Source organism: Eucalyptus grandis, chromosome 6 (genome assembly GCF_016545825.1).
Source record: "Eucalyptus grandis isolate ANBG69807.140 chromosome 6, ASM1654582v1, whole genome shotgun sequence".
In the NCBI taxonomy this organism is placed as follows: Eukaryota; Viridiplantae; Streptophyta; class Magnoliopsida; order Myrtales; family Myrtaceae; genus Eucalyptus; species Eucalyptus grandis.
This window is the reverse complement of record NC_052617.1, coordinates 510663-527549: the sequence shown is the minus strand read 5'-3', so window position 1 is coordinate 527549 and position 16887 is coordinate 510663. Positions and strand designations below refer to the sequence as shown.

General features: G+C 39.6%; 1 protein-coding gene across 1 annotated transcript; it reads right to left on the bottom strand.

The window, feature by feature from the left end:
- Positions 1-8430: 8430 nt before the first annotated feature.
- Positions 8431-16638, bottom strand: LOC104430270 (serine carboxypeptidase 1). Its single transcript, XM_039315208.1, has 10 exons — positions 16328-16638; positions 15934-16240; positions 11704-12084; positions 10571-10678; positions 10151-10425; positions 9808-10059; positions 9349-9455; positions 9077-9163; positions 8791-8896; positions 8431-8709 (listed from the first exon to the last, which is right to left on the bottom strand). The coding sequence occupies exons 3-10, from the start codon at positions 12071-12073 to the stop codon at positions 8566-8568; spliced, it is 1449 nt and encodes a 482-aa protein (XP_039171142.1). The 5' UTR covers positions 12074-12084; positions 15934-16240; positions 16328-16638; the 3' UTR covers positions 8431-8565.
- Between the last annotated feature and the right edge of the window lie 249 nt (positions 16639-16887).

Here is a 16887-nt window from a genome sequence, read left to right as displayed (position 1 = left end):
ATTATCAAAAAGTTTAAAACTCAATTGACAATATCAAAAGGTTTAAGATTGAATTAGTAAAAGTGCAATAGCTTTTAAAAAAAATCAATAATTTCTCTTAAAACGAACTAAATAATGATTGTGGAACAAATTTGGCTACTGCTTTTTCCTCGCACTCTCAAAAAATCTACTACGACGAGTTATTTTGACTGCCTCAATAGACAATCAGGTACTAAGACTTACGTTTTGTATTTTTTCGGTTTTCTCTGTCAAGAGCAAAAAAAGTACCGAGAAGGTTTTGTATGATATATTTTGAAACATGAAAAGAGAAGATACCCCAAAAAAAAAAAACCCTCTATTTTTTTACTTTTTTATTTCTGATAAAGAAATTAGGTTTCTTGCTTTCGTGGAAGATGGATTTGACTAGGGTCTACATGGATCGAGGACAAAAATGTCCAAAAAGTTTAAAACTTATTACAATTTTGCCAATTCAGTCTTAAACATTTTAAGATGGGCATACAAGTAAAACAATTTATTATTTAAGGCTATAATATAAGGAGAAATAATCTATTCTTTTTGTTGGGACGGATAGAGCCAAATGATTGATGTTCCCACGAACGCTAACAAATTATCCATGGCGACATTGAAAGAAACATCCGCAACTGGTCAGGCTCACACAATGTGACAAAGCCGGTTGTTCAGAGATACCCAAGTTATGGGTATGCAAAAGAATCAGGACCCGCCCGGACTGCCCGAAACTGGACCGGAACCGCCTGGAACCGGTGGTTCTTAAGGGGGTCTGATTCCCCATTCTGATTTATAGGAACCGGTGGGTACCGGTGGGTACCGGTCCAGTTCCCGATTCTATGGGCAGATCCGCCCGCCCTAACCGAACCGATTATATTTTAATAATATATTAATTTTTAATATTAAAAAAGATTCGAAATCAGCAAATCTAAAATTTAGGACTCTAATCACCATCTTGTCTCAATTCACTACTCTCCTACTCCATCTCGTCTCTCTCAATTTAAAATTTTCCCCACCTCCCTCTTCCTCTTCGATTCTCCTCTGGATCTACTCATCTCCCTTCGAGTCCTAGTTCAAACTTGGTGAAATGATGAGCCGATTCTCTTTTTCCCCCCTCAAACTTGAACTCTCTCTTCACATTGTCGCCACCCTCGTCGCCACTTCCGCATTCACTATCATTATCGTCATCGTCGTTGTTGGGCTCGTCCCGCTTTTGCCTCCCCTCTTCCTACTCCCCCTCCTCAGGCTTCTCCCCATCGTCCTCATCATTGGGGATGGGCAAATTCCAAGTCGAAGAACGGCTCGGTGTCCCCGTTATCCTCCTCATTGTTGGTCTCGGGGGAAGAGCAAGAGACGGCGGAGGCGATGGTGAAGATGGTGGTGGTGGCCGGGATAGAAGCAGTGCGAGCATCGCAATCGCCACCGCCGCGGCGCTAGTACTTGAGGAGACTAAAAGCCGGAATAAGCAAATGTCAAGAGGGTGAAAAGGGGAAGGTGCGGATGTTGGACCGGTGATGTGAATCGTTGTGGAAGGATCATTCTACGAAGGCCTAGATGGTGCGAATTGCAAACCTCGACCTCCAATCAAACTTGTGATTGGCAACCTCGGTATGAACGTGACCTGTTGACGAACGCGTGTCAACCAACCAACATTATAGATGCCACGAGCGATAGAATTCGCTGTCTCGCTCGATAAGTCGAATTAACCGTCACAAGGGAACCTTAATTAGGTCAAGTCCTCAAAAAAACAATAGAAGAGAATCCCTCAATTTTTTCCTCTAAAATATAATATGTCTGTCCCCAAAGAAATTTGGCAAATCCTTTATATAGGCTTTCTAGTAGCCACACAAACCCTAAAAACCAACCCTAAAAATCTAATGCATTATATTCTAGAATATTCCTATTCTAGAATATTCTTAAACAAGAACATATATAAATTGACTTGGTCAATTATTTGGTGACCGGATAATTAAATTGCGCCAAGATTTCCAAAATTCTTCAAAATTTGATCCAAGGTCATCTCCATGCCAAAGATCACGAACCATGACGCCAACAGCTTGCCTGAATTGCTTGGCTCGCGCTCGAGTAATCGAACCAGTAGGAATAGACAATGGGTCCCTAGCACCTCCTCCTCGATATGGCTCGATGTCCACATCATTCCCTCCCCCGTGCAAAGGATTTGCCCTCAAATCATCACTAGCATCGAAAAGAGTCAAGTCAGAAATATTAAATGTGGCACTAACGTCATACTTACCGTAATATTATTGATTGCTCGGCAATCGACACACATTCGCCAAGTTCCATCCTTCTTTGGCATCAACAAAACAGGGACAGCACACGGGCTAAGACTCTCTCTCACATATCCTCGCTCCAATAGTTCGCTAACTTGCCGCTGAAGTTCCTTTGTCTCCTCGGGATTGCTTCGATATGCGGATCGGTTAGGTAATGGCACACCAGGAATCAAGTCAATTTGATGTTCTATGCCTCGAATCGATGGTATCCCTCCAGGAAGTTCATCAGAAAAGACATCTTCAAATTCCTGCAATAAAGACACAATAGAACTAGGCAAACTTGGGTCAAGATCGTTAGTAGAATACAAAACCTCCTTGTACACAAGTACAAGCATTGGTCAATCTAGAACTAAAGCTCTCCTCACTTCACTTGATTTTGCATAAAAATTATTTTGCCTGTTTTCTTTCCTCTCTTCTTTTCCCTCGGTTTTTACACAATCTTTCTCTCGGCCTCTCCTTTTCCTTGCGTCTCAGACACACCACACAAGCCCTCGGATTTCTCACATTTTCTCTCTCTCTGAGCTTCTCGTTTTAACTTTAACTGATCTTGATACACCTCACTAGGTGTCATTAGTACCAAGGTATAAGTCTTTTGATTCATCATCAATGAACAACGATTAGTATACCCATCATGATGTACCTTTTGATCATATTGCCATGGTCTTCTAAGTAAGATATGACCCGCTTGCATAGATACAACATCACACTCTACCTCGTCCTTGTATCTCCCTATCTCAAATGGAATTCGAACTTGCTTCGATACTTTCACCTCACCACTATCATTTAACCATTGAAGTCTATAAGGCCTAGGGTGCTTTGTCGTCTTCAAACCCAACTTATCCACCATAATACAACTTGCCACATTCGCACAACTACCTCCATCAATTATCATACTACAGATCTTACCATTCACCACACATCTTGTACGAAACAAATTATCTCTTTGTTGGTGATGCTCCTCCTCGTTTACTTGCACACTCAGAGAACGCCTAACCACCAATAGTCTCTTTTTATAGCCACTTCTCCATCACTATAATCCTCCAATGGTGGCATCTCATCATCCTCTTCTTCCCTTTCACTTTCGAACTCAATAACATCATGTTCAGTCATGATCATCACCCTCTTATTAGGGCATTGATTCGCCATATGACCCCTGCCCAAACACTTAAAACATTTAATCTCACGAGTTCTAGTGTTAGGGTTTTCGATTTTACCTAAAGTCGGATTCGTTCCAACTTTACCGTCCCTCTCCTTCTCCTTTGAGGTTTCAGTTTTGGTGTTGTTTCCTCTTCAATTTGGCTTTTTATCTCTCTTCCAATTGGATCTCCAATTCTGATTTAAACCTCCTCCACTCTTGTGATTTCAATCCAACTTCAATTGCCGCTCAACTTTGATAGCTTTGTCAACCAATTCCTCCAATTCAACATAGTGTTGTAGCTCCACCACCCTTGCTATGTCTCGGCTCAAATCACTCAAAAATCTTGATATTGTGACCTCACAATCCTCCACCACATTAGCATGGATCATGGCAATCTCCATCTCATTGTGATACTCTTCCATGCTCTTATTGCCTTGTGTGAGATTTTGTAACTTTTGAAACAAATCTCAGTGGTAATGACTAGGTACAAAATGCCTCCTCATCACCGCTTTCATCTCATCCCACGTCTCTATTAGTCTTTCACCATTGCGCCTCCTACTAGTTACAAGTTGATCCCACCAAATTATAGCATAATCAGTAAATTCAATAACTACAATTTTTACCTTTTTGAGCTCGGAGTATCGTTGGCAATCAAATACCATCTCCATGCGTTTCTCCCATTCTAGATACGCATCAGGATCATTCTTCCCTTGGAAAGAAGTAATCTTCATCTTGATATTGTCAAGTTCATTATCTTCTCGGTATCTAAACCCTCGGGCTCTATTCCACCTTCCAAATCGAGCATCTCGATCATCCTCCATGTCAGCCTCATCATCATCATAATGCCGTTGCCTTCTGTGGTGTGTTCTAGAGGTGTCTCACTGATGTTGTGGCATTCCCCGGGGTAGCTCTCGGTCACCATCAACTCTCATGCCATTCCCCATCATTCGGCCACTAAGCTCTTCCACGACGGCCCTCAATTGTTGGATGCTTTCCACGAGCGCTTCATCCCTTTGTATGAAGTCAACCTCCCTTTGATTTATGCTTTCTTCACGCGACATATTTTAGACCTGCAAATAAACGTTAGTCACAAAAATCCTCACCAATCGCTCCCTCACGTGTTTCTCTCAAGGTGGTTGTCACTCCTCTCGTGTTTGACTCAAGTCTAGGCTTTTTCCACTCTCAATTAAGCTTACACGCTCTTGCATTTTCCCTCTCGTATTTTCTTTTCACAAGCTCTTTATTGGACTCAAAACCTATCTCTCAACCCCCTCATGACAATCAATCAAACTAATCAAACAATATTAGATCACTATTGATTTTGTTTCAGCAAGTAACAATTTCACACCAACAAGTACAACTTTCGAAATTCCAATTAAAACGCAAATCACTACTGATTTTGTTTTGATTTGGTCTACTAACAAACGAGTCACCTTCTTGATTTTTTTTTGTTCAGCTAATTTTTTTTTTTTTGGCCGAATCTATTTTTTTTTCTTGCGCACTTTTTTTTGTGTGCGTTTTCTTTCTCTTCTTTTTTTTTGACGAACTTTTTTTTTCTTCTTTTTTTTTGACGAACTCAGATACAATTTAAGATGCTAGAAAAAAAAACTAACAGTAAACAACTACGTATGGAAGAGCAAAAGTAATCAGATCCCTAAATCAGCTAGAACCGAAACCCTAGCTCAATAAATTTCAAATTGCTGAATGTAAACAGAAAATTAAAGATAAATAGACCTTGTAGAAACAAGCTCTGATACCAAACTGATGTGAATCGTTGTGGAAGGATCATTCTACGAAGGCCCAGATGGTGCGAATTGCAAACCTCGACCTCAATCAAACCTGTGATTGGCAACCTCGGTATGAACGTGACCTGTTGACGAACGTGTGTCAACCAACCAACGTTATAAATGCCACGAGCGAAAGAATTCGCTATCTCGCTCGATAAGTCGAATTAACCGTCACAAGGGAACCTTAATTAGGTCAAGTCCTCAAAAAAAACAATAGAAGAGAATCCCTCAATTTTTTCCTCAAAAATATAATATGTCTGTCCCCAAAGAAATTTGGCAAATCCTTTATATAGGCTTTCTAGCAGCCACACAAACCGTAAAAACCAACCCTAAAAATCTAAGGCGTTATATTCTAGAATATTCCTATTCTAGAATATTCTTAAACAAGAACATATATAAATTGGCTTGGTCAATTATTTGGTGACCGGATAATTAAATTGCGCCAAGATTTCCAAGATTCTTCAAAATTTGATCCAAGGTCATCTCCATGCCGAAAATCACGAACCATGACGCCAACAGCTTGCCTGAATTGCTTGGCCCGTGCTCGAGTAATTGAACCAGTAGGAATAGACAATGGGTCCCTAGCACCTCCTCCTCGATATGGTCGATGTCCACATCAACCGGTTCTATGGATCCACTGGGAACCGGACCAGACCAGTGGTCCAATTCCCGAGTGGATCCATGCAACTAACGGGCAGTTCCCGGTTCTAATTTTTTGGAACTGGTTCTTAGCGGGCAGTTCCCGGTTCTAGGTCGGGAACTGCCCACCCGGACCATGCACACCCCTAACCCGAGCATGTGGAGTTGCAATTAGACTCGTCGCAAGGGGACTTGGAGAAGGTCACGTGGCACAAGTTCCCGACGGCCAGCCTTGCAGAAACCATCTGCTGAATACCAGAAGCATGTATCAGAGCGAAACCAAACAGGATCACCACGATGACAATGGAGTTCTTCATGCTCAGGTGCCGTGAGTAGTTTCCTAAAGGAACGCCGAACGTTATACAGGAATCTAAATTGCCAAGTCACCTGAATATAAAAAGACTCATCACAAGGAATGGAAAGAGCAAGCAATCGGGTCCAATTAATTGTAGTCCAAAAAAACCAAATCGAATTAATGACATTGCTTTAACTGATCTCTCTTGAATACTCCTTTTCAGGAATTTAATCCACATGGATCATTGCCTAACCTGACTGAGATCGACTCAAGCCGCCCCTGCCTCGGCCAGAATGGGCACACGGCGGTTGCAGCAGGAGCCACCGCCGCCGCCGCCGCCAGGTCACAACATTGTCCAATCTCTTTCCCTCCCACTCTCTCTATCACTCTTATTCTTCTGTTTAACTTTCTCTTTCCTTTTTATTATTTCTCGCAAATGTAATATAATTAATTCATATGAGGAAAATATTATCTGGATTTTGTATTTTATTCTACGAAAGCGGCATTTACACCTCTTTCAATAAACCAACGGGGAAGGATTTACAATTCGCATTTTAAGTGTATGAAACGCATTGGAGAAAAAAAATTGAATTTCCTAAATTTTGCACAAATCTTAGTCCCCCACCTATTGGACTTAAGTTCATTAAGTCATAAATCTTTTAACTATAATAATTGAATCTTAAACTTTTTCAAGTTTATCAACTGAGTCCATAAGGCCAATTTAGCTAAAAATCATTAATGTGGATGTCAACCATTTTATTTGACATGGTCAGTGCTAACATTGACTTTTTAAATAATATCTTAATAAGTTTTTGAATTTCTTTGTAATTTTTTCTTTTTTTATTTACTTTCTTTACCTTTTTCTTTTTTTCCCCCTAGACATAGGGTGGGGATGACCTTGCCGGCATTGGGCAATTGGGAAGAAAAAATTAAAGAAAAGAAAAAAGGAAAATTTCCAAATATTATTATAAAAAAAAAAAAAAAGGCCAACGCCGGCATTGGCCATACCACATATGACGGTTAGCGTCCACATCAACGATTTTCAGTTAAAATTAATTGAATGGACTTAATTAACAAACTTTTTAAAGGTTTAGGACTCAATTGATATAATTGAAAAGTTTAGAACTAAATCAATATAAACACAATAAGTTCATGACTTTTTTGTTAATTCTCCTCTTGAAAGGCTACTTGAACCTTTGGAAATTCAGATACGAGTCAACATAATTGTCTAAACAAGGGTCACAGTCATGAACCCAAAAATAGAGAACATAAATGGCATAAGTGAGCGGATGACTAATTTTCTAATATTTTCCAATAGATCAACGGTATTAGTAGCTATTTCAATTGGATTTGAGATGGTATTTTCACATACGTCATTGAAACGGTGATAGGAGCGATAACTTATCATTAGTTTTCAATCTTGACCAATACAATTCTTCGATGATATAAAAAGCAAACATCTGTATTTTCTATGTAAACCAGATCGTATTCAATTGATTTTAGATATTCTGATAGTTCAAATTCGTATGATTTAATCTAAAATTTCTATCCTGTCATATGTTTTCATCTTGTTTTGCATCCTATGAAAGCTTGGAAGTGATCACTTACAGAACCAAATGAGCTGGATTTAAGTCCTAATGGATTGCAGAGTGGGGCATAGATTTTGTTGATATCTGGATAACCAGGCTCTTTGATCATCCAGATTTTTATATTCATAAAGCGATTGAAAAATTTCGAGAAACGAAATCACACATCTGCATTGTTCTCGCGAGTCTAACTACATTTTTCATGTTATTAGTTTTAAAAAAATGATAATATGAATCTATATCTGGACATGGAAAAATAAAAGTTAAGTTCATGTTAATGTACTTGGGGTGCGCAGGTGTACCATGCGTATGGCTTGCAAGTGGCTGGTGGGTGCATATCGTGTGAAAAGTGTGCGCACGACGTGCACGTCACATAAATTTATTCATTATCAGACATCTACATGGGGAAGGACTAATAAATTCATAATTACCTTACAAGTTACAATTCAACTTGATGCGATTTAGAAATGGCATATTTATATCTAGTAAATTTAATTTTATAATATCAACTAGTTGGTAAGGTACAAATTATTTGTTTGCTACTTTTGCAGTTTTGTGAGTTGGGAGAATGTATTCAGGGGCAGTCATTGTCGAGAATGACTCGTGAGAATATCTCAGACATTGATCTTCTCAACTATGTACTATTTTTATGTCTGAAATGATGTCATGGGAGACCAAGAGACATTCGTAGAGCATATATCATCCCTTTAAAGTCACATCAATCGCCAATGTTAACATTGACACAGTTCATACATGTGCCTTCCATGAGGCTATCTAGTAGCATGTGATCACATATTGTGGCCTTGATAAAGCGTAAAGTTTCCTAGGAGATCGGAGGAAGTTGTCCCTGAAGGAAAGCCGCAATCAAGGTCAGTGCTCGCTCTGGCTCGTAGCTTGGAACTGTGTGTCCAGCACCTCTGACTGTAGTTAATGTCACCCCTTTATATCCAATTACATATCCTCCGACCTGCCAAATGATGAAAAGTAACAAAGATAAATATGCATCGAAAATTAGAGAGCGCAAATTTGTCTCTTGTTCGTGTCTTACCTCGCCATTGGAATGCCATGGACGCCAAGCTGTTTTAACTGGAAGCTTTAAGGCATTCAAAGAGTATCTAGACGATGTCACTGGAACTCGCCCATCAATGTCGCCGCTGTGGTTGTGATTATGCAATTAGATATGATGCTTAATACTTGGTTAAGAAAGACTAGTAATATGTATCTAGAAATGAATGAATCTGATTTGGCTTCTTTGGAAACTTCACCGACTTTCATCTTGATGATCGTTAAACTATCGGTACAACGAAACCATTTGGGTTTTTAGTGGTAGATACCTGTATACCCATACATCGATTCCGCTTGCTATGAGTTGCTGGATTGTTGGTAGAATGGTTGCCGGGCTGTCTGTCCAAGGAAAGTCACTGGAGACATGCAAAGATGGATAAGAATACACATTGAAATTATGGAGATGGGAAACCATATATGTCAATGCGGTTTCTAAATGTCTAGTCTCAATTTTCTTCAGCTTTGTAGGGATGATATCATCCACACTTTATGTGGTTATGATGCTATGAATTGGAGATTCATAATTTATTCTTGGGCTTACGTGCAAGCGGACCATTGCGTCGGCTTTGCATGAAGAGCTGCTTGAACCTCCGGACGATTCAGATATGAGTCGACATAATTATCAGAACAAGGGTCAAAATCATTGACCTGCAATAGAGAACATGAATCACATAAGTGAGCAGATGACTAGTTCTCTTATATTTTCCAAATGATCAAATGAATTACTAACTATTTCAATTGGCATTTTTCGAGGATTTCCACGTACATCATTGAAATGATGACAGAAGAGATGACTTATCATTAGTTTTCAATTTCAGCAAAATATGATTCGCGCATGAATTAGGATGCAAACGTATATGTTTCTTGCATTAACCAGGCCATATTCAACTTGTTTCAAAACATTCTGATTATTCAAATTCATCTTTTCTCGTCTAAAATTTCTCCCCTCATGTTTTTATCTTGTGTTTCATTCTATGAAAGCTAGGAAGAGATCACTTACAGAACCAGATGAGCTGGATTTTGGTCCCGTTGGCTTGCAGAATGGGGCATATATGTTGTAGATATCTAGATCACCATGCTCTTGAGCACTTTCACTTGTATATTGGTCACAGGCGATTGAAGACTTCCCGGTGACAAAATCACAATTCTTCATTATTCCCGCGTGTGTTTCATCTGAGTTCAAGGCATGCGTCCAGAAATACTCATACATTCCCTTGAGGCACATATTGTCATCTATCCATGCGTTTCCAATCTGCAACAACCATTAAATATATATAGCACAATCAGATAGCATACTATCTTTTGAATAGACAAAGGCCAAGTTATGATTTTATTCAACATACAGCGATGCCTTTAAGGTTGATGTGCGTTTGATTCGGATTCTTATTCCTTGAGACAATAGTATAAGCAAGTTGAGGCACGTAGTGACCTGCATAGCTCTCCCCAGTAATGTAGAAATCACGGGTTTTGTACTGGGGGAACCTGTCTAGCCAATTCACAAGGAATGTATAGGAATCGTCTGCAGTGCTATTGTCTCCTGCTTTTGCATAGTCAGAGGACGTGTTTGAATACGAAAACCCGACTCCCGCAGGGGACTCCAAGAAGATCACATTTGCCACTGCACATTTCATAAGGTATTGGGTTAGGGATTGCGATACTTGAGGGTATATCCCTCTCATTGCCCAAAGAGCAAGTGTGGAGAGATTGGTCATATATCTTATTACAGTAACCTCTATAGCTTTCAGAATGGAGTTGCAAATTACCATTGTTCCAGGCATAGTTGTTGCGGTAAAGAGTCTTCCCGTCACTGTGGACTCTGAAAGGTCCTAGCTCTTCCATAGCTCCATAGCCGAGGGATGAGCATCCGGGACCTGCACAGGACGTGCCTATCATAATCTAATCCTTCATATGTCCTAATTTGTTTATCCACTTATAGTGACTCTAAAGATGGCAGTGTCCATATCTCAGGAGCAGTTTATCAAGAAAATTCATTCTGTTGTCAATATGACAGAGACGACCTCTAAAAGATATTGCGACTTAGGATTGTCTTTAGGTATTAGTTTATGCGGGAATAGCTACAACGAAAGCAAATCAGTGGGGCTTCTGGAAGGAAAGAGCACTCGGACTTTGCTGGTGACAAGTAAAAATGGACCAATATAGGCTCGTACTCCTGGTTGGCTGGTCATGGCGATTGATCATTGAAAACTCGGGGAGAAAACACGCCGGGACTTTTTTGGGAGTGGCATGAGTTTGAGTGGGAGACGTCTCTTCTGGGACCATGGGCGGGTCCATTGAGGTTGCCTAAGCACTACAGCGACTGATGCTCGCTCTTAACGAAGATGTGGCTGGTTCTTGCTTGCCAAATTGAGTGGGGATATCTGGGACATACTTTATGCGCGCATGCAGTGCTTCCTCCATCGAAATTGCGTTCTCATTCAGGATATGAGAATCTTGTAGATATTATTTTATCGCATCATTTTCTATTAATGAAAACTGAACATATTTTTCTTTTGAAATAAGACAGACGAAAAATAAATAAAAAACTGGAGCTCGTCTTGTACCGAGCAAACCTTTTGTTTGTTCCCTAAGCAAGCGCAGGAAGTGAAACGGTGGGAATCGATGATGGTAATGATCTTCAAGTCTTAAGGAGGATAAGTCAATCGACAATGGTTGTCACTGACAAGTGAAAATGCCCAATGACCACTTCACTACACAATACCAGAGACTTGGTTCAAAGGATCCATAAACATGTTACTAATCCTCCTAGAATCAAGATTATTATGGACATATCTACAGTGTTCTAGTGGGGAGGAGTAACATGAACCTCAAATATGGTTCCATGTATGTATGATCAAGATCGAGTTCTGAGAGTTAGGAAGATGCACATGTTAATTACCTCCATTGAGCCACAGCACCAGAGGCTTGGTGGAAGAATTCTGAGGAGACTCCACGAAATAATAGAACAGGGCCCTTCCGGCCTTCGGGTTGACTGTGACGTACCCTGCATACTGATCAAAATCCACTCCGTCCGGTTGTCCGGGTAAAGCGGTGATCTTGTCCGCTTCCATCAGTCCTTTTTGTGGTCCGACATAAACGCTTGAAGCCTTCTCCAAGTTCCATGGTTTGGAATCAGGAAGGTTGCGGGATTTTCGGGATTCCAGCAGCTTTTTGAGGTTGTCCAATTGGTCGGCTCTGCATGAGATTGGAAGAGCCAGTTGGCAGAGAGCAAAGAGCATGAGCAGCTTTGTCAAGGCTAAGAGCGTCATGTTCTTGGAAGCTGATCAGCAAGAATCGAAAAAGAAGCAGCTATAATGAATTCCCGATGAAGTTTGAGAGAACACTGCATTAGGCAGGAAGCAGCTCGCAGCAAAAGCATTTATATATGTCAGAGGCATGGAATTAACAAAAAGGAATTATTGGGCACGGATAATATGTTAACTAAATGGTCTCAGGCATTAATCAAATCAAGATTTTGGCTTGGTCTTAATTGGTTTCTAGTATCCTTGATTTTTTTCCAAAGAATCATTCGATTAGGCCAGCTATCATCATTAATCAACGATACAATCTCGGGCCATAAGGGGCACGAAGGAACAAAAAGTATAGAATTGAACATAAAAGTGTTTTCCCGTTGAAGCCCCAAAAGTGGTGTCCAACTGCTAATAGGACGTTTAATGGGTCAATGCATTAGTATAAGAAATTGGATTAAGGGTTGCTTGCGTTTGGCAACGGACACGCCGTGTCTTGCTTTGACTGCTCGTCTGGATAGACCAACGGGAACGCAAGAGAGAATTTTGCTAACGAGTTATCCAGAATTGAGAATTGTCAATGGGCCGAGTTTGTATAAGACCAAACCCGGCAGGGAACAAGTCCAATTAAGTCATGTTTCAAACCGAGCCGAAAAACGATCCCCGATGAACCGACCCGAAATGATAGGCACGGTTCGGTTTGAATATTCGGGTCCAACGGAGTTTTATTTCATTGACTAATTCAATGCCCCAATAAATAAATAGAAGAAGTTGCTCCGCGACCGGTTGCCAAAAACCCACTGGCTATTCTTTATGGATTTTCGCCATTATTCTTTCATGGGAGAATTCTATTACTTGTGTCCAAAAAATTAGATTTTTTTATTCGTGTTGATAAATCCCAAAAAGGGTTGTCAAGTGTGAATGTTGTTTATAGCAAATATATATATATATGACTTTTGTAACTTGTTGGCAACTTATCAATTTCATGAAATATCAATTTTTTATAGCTTGAAAATTTTCGAATTATATTAATTATCAATTTCTAGTTGCATAGCCTAGTCATACTTCAAATTTACTAATTCTTATATGAAATTACCAAATTAAATCAAAGTGAATTACCAACTTTTGTCAAATAAAATTTGGTCTAATTCCCTAAAAAATTCCAAACTTTCGATCTAGCCTCAAATCTACATCTAACTTTTTTTTTCTCAAAATAAATCCATCACTTTCGTTTGAATCCGAAATATATTCTCGTCATCAAAGTCATCAAAGTCATCATTAGTTATCTAAGGTGGCATCCGCGTGTTAATCACATTAGACAACATAACAGAAAAATATAGAGAAAAAAAAAACAGTTGTTTTTTTTTTTTTTTTTTTTTGGAGGGGGTGGGGCGGCGCCAGGGGGATGACCTCTCAAGCTAGAAGCTCCTAGTCGTAGCGAGCACCAAAATTGATTGGCCATGGCCATGGCCGCCGCAAGGACGTGATGACCGAGTAGAGCACACGAGTAGGTAGAGATGGGGACCAACGAGGGGGGAGAGAGAGAGGGGAAACGCCATATGGCGCCACTTACCTAAAAGCTCACAAGCTTTATTGATGGCTTAAGCGAGCCACTTAAGAATGGGAAGACGCTAGCTTAGAATTACGGGTAGATCTCAAAGGGGAGACCTTAGCATCAAGCGAAAATTTATAAGAGTGAAACCACCGAAAGCAAGAACAGTCGCGGGCAATTCTCTTGAGGGTTGACATAGGTAGCAGATAAGCAAGCGAGAGTGATGCCATCATTTTGCCTTACTTAATCCCTAAACCCAATTCACATTCTTGAAAGATACCAGCTAACATGGACTGAATTTGAACTCCAAATGTTGGGATACACTCCCGAACATTTTCCAAACCAAATTCCAAAACACATCACCTCAAATCACTACAAACACAAACGTCATTCTCTGGATAATAAACGAAAACTGAGCTCTGTTTGCTCGTGTTCCCCGCTCAAACATCATGCTGAGCGACTATGGCCGTTGCACCCGAAGTTTGAGCGCCCATGGCCTTCCCGAGCTTTGTGGCTCGAAACTCCAGCGGCCATGGCCGTTGTGAGCTTCATAGCTTGAAACTCCAACACCATAGCCACTCGCAAGCTGGAAGCATGAGCAGCCATGGGCCGCCTCTCTCTCTTAGTTTTTTTTTCCCCCTTTCCTTGCCTTTTTTTTCCCTCTCTTTATCTCTCTCAATTTTTCTTCTTCTTTTCATTTATATTGTCTAGTATGGCATGCCATGTTGGATAACTAATATTGACTTTGACAAGGAGAGGAGGATATAATTGGGACTCAAATGAAAGTTGGGAACCTTTTTTTAGAAAAAAGAAAGTTTGAGGTAAATACGGGACCGCACCTAAAGTTAAGATTTCTTAGGGAATTAGGCTAATAAAATTATCAACTAGTTTTGAGTTATCATTTCTCATTTAAGTTACTTACCAATATTTAATTATTCTTTTAAATTTCTAAACTTTTTTATTGAGTTATCAATTTTTATTTATCTTGGTTAGGAGCTGTTGTGACCTTTCCATAATTGAATCACTCTGGGGAAAGCTAATGAATTATCAAGCCAAAGACTTAGCACAAATTCTCTCAAGCCTTACCAATTGTAAATTGGTACTCCAATTAACAGGCAACTTTCTTACCATTTGGAGTCACCAAGGCCAATTAAAAACCTAAGTAAAGTGTGGGTGAATACTTTACTTCTACAAACTAGAAATTCAATGGATTTGAAGACTTGATTATGCTAAAGTAATATAATGTCCTTTTAGTACCTTTTCTCTTTATTTTCAAAAATATTTTGCAAGCAATCTTGATTAATTTTAACAAAGGTTACTAGCATGCGAAAGCTGATTATGTGGGTATACAATCAATAATGTTATAACCAATAATCAAAACAGTAAATAAACTACTAAAATAAGGCCTCAAACAACTTTATTATGGTTATTCTTCAAGTGTCTGCAAAGTGCTAATTAAATGTGTGTGTGTGTGTGTGCCTAATCTAAACATGATTTCTAAATGTTATGCAATTCTAATTGATTTTTTTCTCTTTGTAGTCTTTATTTATAGAAGTTAATTCTATGCAATTTTAACCTAGGTTTAACATGAATGATTTGTTACACATGTGACATGCAATTTATATAACCTAATTCAAATGACAAGCATAAATTAGTATGAGCTATTCCAACACAGTATGCAATCTAATTTATATGATCCTAAATATGCAATAACTAAATTACATGGCATGATGACATAAAATTTATGACGTGGCACATTGATGACATAGCATGTGATGATGTGGCATGCAGGCAACTAATTCTATAAAACATATTCTTACCATATCTTTTTCTCTTAAAATTAAAATGGAACTCTATCCAAACAAAAAATCATCATTTTAATTTAGGAAATAATTTAAATTAAATGCTATTCTAAATTAGAAAGCTTTGCTAAAATACTACATGATCCTCGATTTGCAATTTTAACTAATTCTTTTTGGTTTTTTTTTCTTTTAATAAAAAGTTAAACTATATCAAATGCAGCTTTAATCTATTATGCAATGCACTTTTCATATCTTTTCAAAATAGGAAATTTACTAAAAATCAATTGAATCAAATTAATAAACCATATAAGCCATATATGCACCACGACCGAAAGCGGAAAATCAAAATAATCAAAAATCTGATCCAACCTATCGCAGCTTAATATCATTGATTGTAGTAATTCTCAATACAATAACTTTTCTAATCAGATAATTTCTAACGATCACGAATCAAATCGCATCAGATTTCAATAATTGTAAACTAGGTAGCAAAATAATCAAAATGAATTTTCAGTTTAGGAAATTACCTAGTTAGGAAAATTTGTTTCTGAAAACTGGACCGGTGGCGATATGCACCGATATCGATCACAGTGGCTGGCTGCCGCCGGTGTCAATGCTCGGAGGGCACCAGAGACTTTTGTAAACCGCCGGAAAACCAGAACAGCGACGTAGGTGAATAGGGAGCTGTGACGATGAGATTGGACTTATAGCGAACTCGGCCGTGAGGACTGCTGGGGTAACGAAAGTTCTCTGCGAAACCTGGAATCCAAGGTATCCCGCCGAAACTTGACTGGGGAAAAAGAAAATGCGTCGTAGCCGATGCCTCCAGAAAATCTGCAAGAACAAAACACAACTCAGCTGGAGCTCGTATGGATGGCTGCTTGACGTCGCTGGGAACTAACGTGGATGCGAGGAACGAACCGGCAAGGTGACCACAAGACTGGACGGTCAATGGGAACTCATTGAAACTCGCTTGCCGGTCTGTGGATTGCTTGAAATTCACTGGTTTGGGGCGACAGAGCTGCTGGATGCTGATACGAGTGTTGACTTAAACAGCGATTGCTAATGATTGGTGGTGTAATGCTACGGGACCTCCGCTGGACACCATGCTGAGACAGCTGAATACGACCAGAAGCTCTTGCAAATTGCCGAGGCTAGACAGCGAGTGATGGTGGCGCGGTGGCGACGAACGCGCGGATGAAGGAACACCTTCATTCGTAAACGTCGTGTGTGTTGGTTCTTCGTGGAAGACAAACCGGCCGCCTCCGAAAGTTTTTCTTCGTGTTCTTTTGGAGTCTTCCGTAAACGCGTCCCGACCTCGTTCTCACTCACGTCTCTCTCTTGGCTTTTATTTTTCCATGGAAAAAATGTAAAGTTGACCGTGCTTCTCGTGAATGGAAAACTAGAAGTTTTGCGGAATTTGGATCGCCCGTTTCACAAGAAATGGACTAGTCAGATATATATATATATATATAATATCT